This window comes from Pecten maximus, chromosome 12 (assembly GCF_902652985.1).
Source record: "Pecten maximus chromosome 12, xPecMax1.1, whole genome shotgun sequence".
In the NCBI taxonomy this organism is placed as follows: domain Eukaryota; kingdom Metazoa; phylum Mollusca; class Bivalvia; order Pectinida; family Pectinidae; genus Pecten; species Pecten maximus.
In genome coordinates this window covers 37,925,335-37,938,007 of record NC_047026.1, presented here as the reverse complement: position 1 = coordinate 37,938,007, position 12,673 = coordinate 37,925,335, and the positions used below count along the sequence as shown (strand labels likewise).

Here is a 12,673-nt window from a genome sequence, read left to right as displayed (position 1 = left end):
AGCAAGTCAGATTTGATCAAAACATCATAAAACATTTTTGAACCTTTTTTGTCTCTTAAGAGAAGTTCCAAATTGATAGGCATGTAAGGATAGGATAAACATGGACTATCAATAGGTATGTTATGAGATGTGATAAAATCTTTCACTGCTGATATAAGACCATGATACTGCAGAAAAGACATGAAATTTCTGAATAAATTCAACTAATGAATAGAATGAACCAGTGCTGGTGTCTTTGAGTAAATCATTAATTACAACTACGTTATTCTTATAGTATGCTTTATAAAAGATTGGAATTCCCCCTACTTTAATATCAGAGTTATACCAGATTGGTACTTTTAGTATGTGTTTATGCATAGCTTCTTTTTTTTATAGTAAATAGCATTAAAGGAAAGCCATGATTTAAAAACATCCCTCCAAAAGTCATTTTTATATTTTTTTTAAACAGATATCAATATATTCACTTCCACATTTTGCAAGAAGGTCAGTATCTATGTAAGTTTTTAGTATATATTGCCAACTTCCAGTGCTGTGAAAAGTCTTCGAATCCAAGTAAGTTTTAAAGAACTTATGAAAGATGACAGGTTAACCATCTTAAGGCCTCCTTTTGCATAATCTTGGATAATTATTTCCCTCTTAATTTTGTCTGGTCCCCCGCCCCATAAATAATCAAACAATAATGAATTAAGTTTACAAATAAATGTTTTATCTGGGTTTGATCTGTGTAATCATGATAATCATACAAAGTTATAAGATGAGAAATAGTTCAGTTGTTTTATTTCTTATTCATTAAAAGCATACAGGTAAGGAGAAAACCTTTCTAACGTTATGTATCTACAATATATTTACATTCAGGAATGTGTAATCTACAAGAGTAAAAGACGTAATCATTAATATTTATTTTCTTATCACAATAACGAGGGGAACAAATATATAAGTGTTTACTGAATTATTTACATCGGCATGTAAGGTACATCGGTCAACACCTTAGGGTATCTGGTATATGATATTTCACTGACTAAGGAGTACTCTAAGTCAATAACTATATCTGTAGCAATATGTCTCATTTTGTAAACTCACCAGTCAGTGTAACACCGTATAGGGTATCTGGTATCTGGTATTTCACTGACTAGGGAGTATTCTAAGTTAATAACTATATGCAGCATTTATAATAATATAAGTCACACTTATTAGTGTACTTATAGGTTCGTTAAACGTCCCATTTATAGAGCTTTAAAATACGTCATTGAAAATCTTTTAAATCTTTTTTTTTTTTTCAAATTAATATGTAATAACATCCCTTCTTGCATAAAGGACTGAGAAATTACACGTTTATACGTGACAATCACCTTTGAAGCCAATTCAGGTCAGTTCATGACTTCAGGACCCATTTTACATGACATTTTCTTTAAAAAAAAATCATGCTACAGAGGATATACATGTAGTATGGTGGTATTGACTGTGTCGTGATGGAACCAGGGACATATATATATATCGTATGTCCCTGATTATTTAACTCCATACACGTGTATATGCATGCCAGGGAGATGGACCTTAGTTTTCATATGCTAACGTGCGCAACACTCGATCAGACGCGTACGGCTGACGTGGTACCAGACTCCAGTGTATGAACGTTTGAACAGTAGGGTCAGGGTAGGCGATATTTCATGTACCATTTCTTTTATAAAAATCTGAGTTTATGATGTTATCTGGACCAGCTTCTTTTGCAGGGTTTAGATTTTTAGGTCACCTGAGCATATGATAACTCACAATGGTGCAACACCACAAGTGACAACTGCACAGCGATTTGTTACCAACGATGTCAATTTTGGCACAGATGAGCTGTTCACAGTCGGTAGACCATATAATAACGTTATGTTTTTAATTCTATGTATAAATATAATACTTATTCGTTGATATTGTGTGTTGGTGCTTCAGTACACTTGTGTCGAGTAAGATTTGAGAAATAACCAAACGGTTAGTAATCAATGGTGAACCCTTCCACTAATGTTCGATGTGATATATTTGTTAAGAAATAGTTACAGAAACATTTTTTTGCTAATTAGTCTACTCATTAACACCATTCATTTATTGATATCAATAATTTAATTGGCATAAATATAATATTATATATTCATTTAGGATTCCGTTATTATATTTAATGCTTTTGAATATTTATGCTGGCGTAATTTGGGGAGTACAAGTGTCATGAATCTACCTTAATACTCATTTCATTACATGTAAATGTCGTAATACAACAGCACTGAGCCGATAAAAGAGAGGTAACTCTTCTAGTTTCAGGACAAGTAAAAGGCGCCTACTTACGATTAGTAAATATTAAGAAAATGTAATCACACTAGGCCAACTATATTAGTTTATATTTCTGAAGATCGCAAATATTTGTTTTGGTTTCAACCAGACGCTTGATTACTACTCATTCAAGAAAGGGTAGCCCATGCCACTCAATAAGTTGATCGAGACTAAGATGTTTTACTTTCACTTTCAATTTAACGTATTTCACCTCCAAACACAGAAGAACTCCACACGACTGCGGCGTTACCGACACACATTGCTTTTTGGGAGAAGTACGGAGCCTACCAAAATTTCTTAAAGTATACAGGAACTGTCCTGTTTGAACAGGTTGGTATTTGGATTTCCAATGAAAATCGAGAGTCCTACGAGGACGCTTGTGCGTAGGGCCTAATGACTTACCTCTAATTTCGATTGAGTGCGTCTTCGGTGCTTCAGTAGCTAGCCTAGTACACTTATAAAGATTATAAGTATACTACAGTATCGGCCACACTGAAATACGCCATAGGGGTGTTCGCTATTGACATAAATGTAAATGATAAGAATAAATAAATTGATAATTGGTTTAAATTTTTTAAAATCAATATTGAAAATCATCTCTCAAGTTAGTCAAATTGAGAAATACTCTGTTCTAGCCATTTTTGACAAATTTTTAATATGATCAATAGATAATTATTACGATTAAAATTCTTTTACTCGAGGACCACATTGGAAATAAGCTGTACATCGGCTTTTATGGGCAATCCTGGGTAAAGCAAATTTACTCCATAACAATAATGTGCAATATATTAACGTGATACTTATGTCAACTGTGATATTTCAACAATATTTGTGATGCTATTCATTAATCACTCATCATTTTTATCTACTTTGAAATTAAGAAAATAAGGAAATGATGTAAATATTGTATAACATATATGTGAATGTGATACTATTGTACTGTGTATGCTTTACCTGAATAAATATTATTATTATTAGAGTTTCCTCTCTGGCCCTGACACCATATCACGTCTGGTGTCAGGGCCAGAGGAAACTTCGGGCTATCTGTAGTGGTAGTCTGAACAGTTAACATTCTGCTAAAATTTACTTTTCGTCTGATCTGTTTAGTTTACTAGTTTCCTTTTGACTATCAAATTATGAAGCTGTATGATGTTGTTGAGTTTTGGAATATACATGTATCAATTAGCAATCAATATCACAATATGTGTCCAAAAAGCTAGACAAAGTCAATATTGTAAAAGAACACACCTCCACCACAACTGCTCTGGCCGGTACTATCAATATGACTGCAGGTTTTTCCTAATACTGTTCAATGATTTGATACATTTTGTTAGAAGAGTTCTAAATACAACTTAAACAAGTGTTGTAATTTACTTCCCATGCATGGTAACAAAAGAAACCTATATTTGGATGATTCTTGTCCAGACAACACCTGATATTGTTACCTTATTACAATGAAACTACACTGGAATTTTAGGGACCATTATTATGCAGATGTGCATTCATTTCAGGTTTTTTTTGTGAAAATATTACTTATCATGGTAATTGGTCAATATACACAGATTTTGATACAAAATTCCACTTAGCTTATACAATCCTTACATAGACCTCTAATAATTTTGTGAAAATTTGACCAAAATTAATGGTGTCAATTTTATTTCAATGGATTCATTTGGTTTGATTGCTAATATACATTACATTGTAATAGCTATCTGTAAACTTGCTACTCAGCTCACCATTGTTTTATACAAGTGTACAGGTATACAAATGAGAAGCACAGGTATTTATGTCAGTAAACCATTCTTATTACATTTTTACCAGTGAAATATTGAAAATTATTCATTCTATGAAAGTGATATTTTTCACTAGTGACAAATATCACTTTTTCTGATTTGACCAATCAAAAAATTGCTTACAAACGACAACGGGACAACAATAAAGTTGCCCCAGAAGATTTTGCTATAAAAAGTAATAAACAGAATATCTAACAGTATCTTGAATAATACCAAATATATTTCACTCATGTGGCTAATATTATGATATTTTTCCCTCGTGCGAGATATCCTCTATATTCTTGTTCATTTTAATCAGATTAAGTTAATGATTAGTTCTTTCTTTTAAGGATTTCAACAATGTTGAGACGATGGAAGTGTATGCAGACAGTTGACAGGGTATTTGTACGTCAGTATGCATGTCTGTGTGTGATGACCTTCTGTGTCATCCTTCCCATCATCTGCCTCCATTTACAACACTCTTGGTACTACCTCTTATGGGAGAAGAATACCAATCGCGATATGAACCAAATGAGAATGAACAACAATAAAAGGATTGAAGAAGCGGAAAACTTTCTGAAAAAATTCAGAGATACTAGATCTGTGCATGAATCTGGTGACGGCCGTCTACATGTGGACAATGTTGATGTAGGTATAACCATTATAACAGTTTCCAGAAATCGTCGTCTTGATAATTATGAGCCGAAATATTTTACACAGGTTGTCACCAAGTTGATGAAGGCCATGGAGGAAACATCTAAATTAAAACACACATATAAACTGTTCTTGTGTGATGTTGATTCCGACCCTGCTAGTTATTCGGAGATCAGGCCCTTAACCAAGTTTCTGCCAGTATTTCAAAGATTCAGAAGTGATTTAAACAATACTGTGGTGTGGCCAAGGATGAGTATCAGTGAACGGTTGGAGAAAGAAAAAAGAGATTATGTATTTTGTGGGCGGAAGACATTGAATGCAAATGTGTCCAACGTATTTCTCATAGAAGATGATGCTCTTCCTCACCAGGACCTCTTTCCTGTATTGGATTGGGTAATTTCCACTAATTTTGACAAGTCAAATGCAGACCATATACCTTATAGAAAAAATATAACTTACATTAAGTTTTATCACCCAGAGCGGCTTCTCGGATACATTAGCTTTGAATTTGAGAGAATTCCAGAACTTCTTTGTTTGGGTTTCATTTTGAGTACACTAATGATGCTTTGCTATCAGAAATACCGCCCAGTTACAACCTCCTACACTCGGATTCTGTGGTTTTGTTTTTTTGTATACTCTTGTTTACTATTACTACTTATTGGCCGTCAGAGCTTGTTAGAACTACGCCGTGTGTCGAGGCAGTTGTACCAAGTGACCCCTGCACCAGCTTGTTGCACCCCTGCCATTTTGTACCCTAGAGAAGGCATGGAAGAAGTTTTAAATTATCTGTCCTCGGTTCAATGTAAGGAGAACTTCGGGAAAGACTATGCTCTGGAAGAATTTAGAATTAAATTAAAAAAGACAGGTCTTCAGGTACAACCAAACCTTTTTACTCATATAGGAATGTACTCATCGTTACGTAACAAAGTGTTGGATCCATCAATTGTATGAATGTACTCATCCTTACGTAACAAAGTGTTAGATCCATCAATTGTATGAATGTACTCATCCTTACGTAACAAAGTGTTGGATCCATCAATTGTATGAATATACTCATCCTTACGTAACAAAGTGTTAGATCCATCAATTGTATGAATATACTCATCGTTACGTAACAAAGTGTTGGATCCATCAATTGTATGAATGTACTCATCGTTACGTAACAAAGTGTTGGATCCATCAATTGTATGAAAGTACTCGTTCTTATGTAACAAAGTGTTAGATCCATTTATTGTATGAATGTCCTCATCGTTACGTAACAAAGTATTACATCCATTTATTGTATGAATGTACTCATCCTTATATTTCAATGGTAGCATCCCTAGGTTGCTGGGATTCAAATTTATACAAATGATGGAGCTGACCTTCCAGGCGCCTGAGGCGGGGATTAAATAGCAATGGGGATTATATATGTAGGAATTTGTGTCGCGTCCCTGTGGATCACACACCCTATACAACATTAGCTAGTGAAATGTGTGAATCAATCAATGAATCAATCAATCAATCAATCAATCAATCAATCAATCAAGTATTTGTGACATTTCAATTTTATGTCACGTTGTAGCTACATAAGTAATTTGATTTCCATTATTTTTACTCCCAAATTTGTCAGGGTATTACAATTGTCTGTGATGTCATGTAAGTTTATAATACTATTTATATACTATATAATCAAGTGTTCAATAAAGGCCTATAACTTTATACATATCGAAGTAAAACTTTTACTTAAAGTTTTTAAATTCCATTTTTGCACATGTTCATTAATCAGAAACTAAATATTCATTTGGAAATCTGTGAACCCTTCCAAATAAATTCTGTTCAGGTAGCAGAGTACAGTAAAAATGCCCAATTCTGAAAAATATGGCACATGTTTTAGATATGTAAACATTGCGAGTTAACCCTACATATTACCTCTAATAAATTATATATATTTGTAATCTGTACAACATTTGCAATTTTAGTACAGCCCTGAAGGATAAGTAAACTTATATTTTCTGTGATTTTTAGAGCTGTGAATACCATGGTAACAGCTTAAAAAATGCTCAAAAATTGCAAAATATTATGATATTTGACCCAAAATGACACAATTCTCTACACAATTTTTTTTCTGAAACCTATTTAAAATTAAATATCTCTATCCCAAAGACAGAATTAATCTTGTTTTGACATATGTTTTAAATTAAGTTTTTCTGCTATCTTACCTTTTCTGGGGGCTTCAATTTTTCGCTGTAGGCAAAACTAAATTTCCTGTGTAAACACACATTCGGAAAATCCGGAAATTTAAAATCCGGAACCAATTGATTAATTTTTGTTTGAACAAATGTGAAGCCTGTTTGTACTACTTCATACTGAATATACCAATTATAGTGTATATTTATTTTTTCATTTTTAGCTCACCTGGCCCGAAGGGCCGGTGAGCTTATGCCATGGTGCAGCGTCCGTCGTCCCGCGTCCGTCGTCCGTCAACTTTTTCTTTAAATTGCTACTAGTCCTAAAGTATTGAATGGATTTTCACAAAATTTGGTCAGGAACATCCTTGGGGGAAGGGGAACAGAGTTTGTATAAATTTTTACTCTGAACCCCCATGGGCCTGAGGGGCGGGGCCAAATAGGGGAAATAGGGTTACTCCTTTAAATCGCTACTAGTCCTAAAGTTATGAATGATTTTGAACCAAATTTGGTCAGGAACATCCTTGGCAGAAGGGGAATAGAATTTGTATAAATTTTTACTCTGAACCCCAAGGGGCCTGAGGGGCGGGGCCAAATAGGGGAAATAGGGTTACTCCTTTAAATCGCTACTAGTCATAAAGTTATGAATGAATTTGAACCAAATTTGGTCAGTAACATCCTTGGCAGAAAGGGAACAGAGTTTGTATAAATTTTTACTCTGAACCCCCATGGGCCTGAGGGGCGGGGCCAAATAGGGGAAATAGGGTTACTCCTTTAAATCGCTACTAGTCATAAAGTTATGAATGAATTTGAACCAAATTTGGTCAGGAACATCCTTGGCAGAAGGGGAACAGAGTTTGTATAAATTTTTACTCTGAACCCCCAGGGACCTGAGGGGCGGGGCCAAATAGGGGAAATAGAGTTACTCCTTTAAATCGCTACTAGTCATGAAGTTATGAATGAATTTGAACCAAATTTGGTCAGGAACATCCTTGGCAGAAGGTGAACAGAGTTTGTATAAATTTTTACTTTGAAACCCCAGGGGCCTGAGGGGCGGGGCCAAATAGGGGAAATAGGGTTAATCCTTTAAATCGCTACTAGTCATAAAGTTATTAATGAATTTGAACCAAATTTGGTCAGGAACATCCTTGGGGGAAGAGGAACAAAGTTTGTGTAAATCTTTATTCTCAACCCCCAGGGGCCTGAGGGGCGGGGCCAAATAGGGGAAATAGGGTTACTCCTTTAAATCGCTACTAGTCCTAAAGTATTGAATAGGTTTTCACCAAATTTGGTCAGGAACATCCTTGAGGGGAGGGGGAACAGAGTTTATATGAATTTTTACTCTGTACCCCTAGGGGCCTAAGGGGCAGGGCCAAGTAGGGGAAATAGAGATTAGTCTTTTAATTGCTACTAGTCATAAAGTTTTAAATGGATTTTAACCAAATATGGTCAAGAATATTCATTGGAGAAGGGAACCGAGTTGGTATGATTTTTTACTCTGAATCCCCAGGGGACTGGGGAGTGGGGTCTGATAGGGAAAATAGGGGTTAATCCTTTAAATCGGTATTAATTATTAAGATACGAATGGATTTGAACCAAATTTGGTCTGGAATATCCTTAGGGGAAGGGGGAAAGAGAGTTTATATAAATATTGACTCTGACCCCCAAGGGGCCTGAAGGGAGGGGCCAAATAGGGGAAATAGAGATTTGAGTTTTAAATGGATTTGAACCCAATTTGGTCAGGAACATCCGTGGTGATGGGGGAACAGATTTTGCATAAATGGTTACTGTGACCCTCAATCCCATAACTATGTATATCATCGCTGGGCATTAAGAGATAAACACAATTCTTATGTAAAAATAGGCCAAAGGGGTTTTCCCCACCCTAAGGGACTTAGTTTCTTTAAACACCATTATGGTGTAAAAATAATCCATATGGTCTTTCAGAGAGTACATTTTTGTATATGTATTGACAAATTGAACATGTATGTACATTATTTTGACATTTGGTCAAATCCAACCAGGTGAGCGATACAGGCCCCATGGGCCTCTTGTTTATGCATATCATAATACAGGAGTTATTTGCTTAACAAAAAAATCGCCCATGGCCAGCCTGTCCTACTGTAGTGTGCTACCTCAAGACAGGCAAATTTTAACCAAGATGGTGCCTTTTTTTACTACCGCAACCATTATTTGATGTTACTTGTTTATGATGTCACTATAAAGTGTTATTACGTGTCTTATAATATACAATATTTATGACATGGAAGGATATGCCATTTATGTGTTGAAATAATTTACTCTCATCAATTTTGAATTGAAATGAAAAAACAAAAAACATGAATGTTATTCTATTAATATGGGGTTAATTTCTGTAATTGTAGATCACAAATGAAGTAGTAGTTTTGATGTAAATATTTGATTTATGTTTAATGTTATATTTAATTTACTAATTTACTCTATAGGTACTGTAACAGATTTTCAAATGTGTAATGGTAATGTGTGCAGGGGCCTGAGAGGCGGGGCCAAATTGCTAATTTAGAAAATCTTCTTGTCTACTCCCAGATATGGTAGAATCAATACTCTTCATAGATAGAACGGTCTCCAAGTCTTTACCAAAATTGTGAATTTAATGAGTTTACCCCGAGGTCTAGTGTTTCCCCCTGGGGAGGGGTAAAATTAACTACAGTTTATATAGGGAAAACAAATTTTTGAGCATTATTTGTTCCAATTGCCATTGGAAATAATACATACTTGGTTCGAATTATCAGTATGGGATGTTTGTTATATAGTACAAGCATATTGGCACTGACTGACCCCCAGGGACTTGAGGAGTGGGGCCAAAAAGGGTCAAATAAACTGAAATTTAAAAAAACATCTTCTCAAGGACGAAATAAGGTAGAATCAAATACATGGAAGGGTCTTAAGGTGCTAAACCAAAATTGTGAATTTCATGACCCTGGGGTCACACATTTACCCCTGAGAAGGGGTAAACTTTACTAGAGTTTATTTATAGGGAAATCACATGTTTGACTATCATTTGTTTGATTTCTATTGGAATTCATTCCAACTTTTTTAACATTGTCAGCATTGGATGACAGCTTGATGGTATGCACATGTTGGCCCTGACTGACCCCAGGGGCTTATGGCAGGCCAAAAAGGGTCAAATTTTAACTGAAATATTTCAAAACTCAGGTGATCAATAATGCCCATGGGCTTCTTGTTTCAGTGATCTTTTTTAAACTTGGTAGGCATTATAGTCATGATATCAAGCTGTTTCCCTGAGAACTAGTTTGATTCAACTACTTTCGCTAAAGTTATTGCCTTTTGTTTTTTTCAGTATTTGAAGTTTTCCTCCTACATTTTTCAATTGATTTTTTTTTAAACTTGTAATTAGTAGTTTTATAACCATGCTATATACGGTGTAGTGATGTTTTTCAGAGTGAAATCTTTATTTGATTCAGCTATTTTTGTGAAAGCTATTGCCCTGAATGTTTATCTTTGTACATTTGTAGATCCTCACATTTGTTATGACATGACATTGTACTAGTTTTTGTATTTCATTGCCATTTGATTAGAAATTAATCTTGCATTTCTATATTTACATTCACTTAATATAATAATGAATTCCATTTTGGCATGGGACATGTGTATATATTGTACTGTGATTTTACCAGTACTGGGGATACAGGTCTACTGTGCTATGTAAAAGAAGTTTAAAATATTCAATTAAATATCGGAATTAGTACTTCAGATTTGTGCTGAGATGCCATGAATTTAGATTTGAAAATCTATTTTTTAGTTACAATAATAATAATAATAAACTTTACTGAGGATAAACCTGATTTAGCCAAAGTATTTCATAGCATTTTCATGACTAATACTTTTATACCAACGGTTTTGGCAATAGTTTTCATAGCATACAGCCAAAAATACTCATGTTTTGAGTTTGAGTGGTTTAACTTAACATTAATGAATACCTAAACAATTGGTGTACTATATCTTTTTTTAATATTTGAATGACATTATTCATTTGTTATGCATTGTATAACCAGGTATGATGGAGGACATTACAAGCATGTTTAAATCAAGATAATAATGTTGATTGTAAATTCTTGTTTTTACTTTTAATAATAAAGTTTTTCAGTGTCTAATTAATATGCAAGAATTAATCATTTCATCTTTAACATGCATGACCAGCATTTTTACACTAGTATATATACATTCAGGGTATCTGTCACTTTTAAACTCAACTTTTGTGTATATAAACTTCATCCATCAATAAGCCTTCCCTCAAAGTACTGGACAGATTTTTCTCTCACTTTTATTAGCCAACCACCATATTATACAAGAGATCCCAGAGGGATCTTGGCACCAACCATTGAATGATCTTTATAGGTTCCATGTCAGACTGATCTTCTCTCTATTTTTCCCTTCCTCTTACTAATCTGTAAATTGAGAAACATCCCTCCAGTACTTTTCAAACAAAGGGAACCTATGTATGAAATTTGAGATTTAGCGATAATGGCTGTCTGTTGGCCATATTGTTTTCAGATTGGTCCGAAAATGCAATACGAAGGACCAAGGGGAACCTACATATGAAATTTGAGAAAGATTCTTTCAGTACCTTCTGTAAAATAGCGATAACAAACATCAATTGTCAAAATCCAAGATGGCTGCCTGTCGGCCATGTTGTTTTCAGAATGGTCTCAAAATGCAATATGCATAACTATGCACCAAGGGGAACCTACATATGAAATTTGAGAAAGATCCCTTCGGTACTTTCTGAGAAATAGCGATAACAAACTTTATTTGTCAAAATCCAAGATGGCTGCCTGTCGGCCATGTTGTTTTCCGACTGGTCCCAAAATAAAAAGATACATAACTAGAACTGTCGCCAGGATGGCTGACTAATACTCCTGCTATCTGCACGAGTCATTGGTGAATTGGAACTGTTCATTAGAGGCTATACTAACAAAGATAACCCAGTAAAATAGTGACCAGTTGCCATAGCAACCATAATTTTGAAAAAAAAAAAACTTAAAGTTATGGTTCTTATAAGAAAACCTGTTTATAGTGACCAGTTGTCAAATCAACCATAATTTAGAGAAAAATAAAGTGGCATGCACATCTACACATGGTCCTCTATATTTGTGCGAAGTTTCATTGAAATCGGCCCTTCGGTTTAGGAGGAGTTGTCCGGACAAACTTAAAGTTATGGTTCTTATAAGAAAACCTGTTTATAGTGACCAGTTGCCATAGCAACCATAATTTTGAAAAAAAAAGAAAGTGGCATGCACATCTGCACATGTTCTTCTAAATTTGTGTGAAGTTTCATTGAAATTGGCCATTTAGTTTAGGAGGAGTTGTCCGGACAAACTTAAAGTTATGGTTCTTATCGGAAAACCTGTTTATAGTGACCAGTTGCCATAGCAACCATAATTTTGACAAAAATAAAGTGGCATGCACATTTTCACATTGTCCTCTATATTTGTGCGAAGTTTCATTGAAATCGGCGCCTTGGTTTAGGAGGAGTTGTCCGGACAAACTTAAAGTTATGGTTCTTATAAGAAAACCTGTTTATAGTGACCAGTTGCCATAGCAACCATAATTTTGAAAAAAAAAGAAAGTGGCATGCACATCTACACATGTTCCTCTATATTTATGTGAAGTTTCAATGAAATTGGCCATTTAGTTTAGGAGGAGTTGTCCGGACAAACTTAAAGTTATGGTTCTTATCGGAAAACCTGTTTATAGTGACCAGTTGCC

General features: G+C 34.7%; 1 protein-coding gene across 1 annotated transcript; it reads left to right on the top strand.

Moving 5' to 3' along the window:
- The first annotated feature begins 2,275 nt into the window (after window positions 1-2,275).
- Window positions 2,276-6,242, top strand: LOC117340079 (transmembrane protein 246-like). Its single transcript, XM_033901853.1, has 2 exons — window positions 2,276-2,640; window positions 4,433-6,242. The coding sequence occupies exon 2, from the start codon at window positions 4,443-4,445 to the stop codon at window positions 5,685-5,687; it is 1,245 nt and encodes a 414-aa protein (XP_033757744.1). The 5' UTR covers window positions 2,276-2,640; window positions 4,433-4,442; the 3' UTR covers window positions 5,688-6,242.
- Window positions 6,243-12,673: the final 6,431 nt, after the last annotated feature.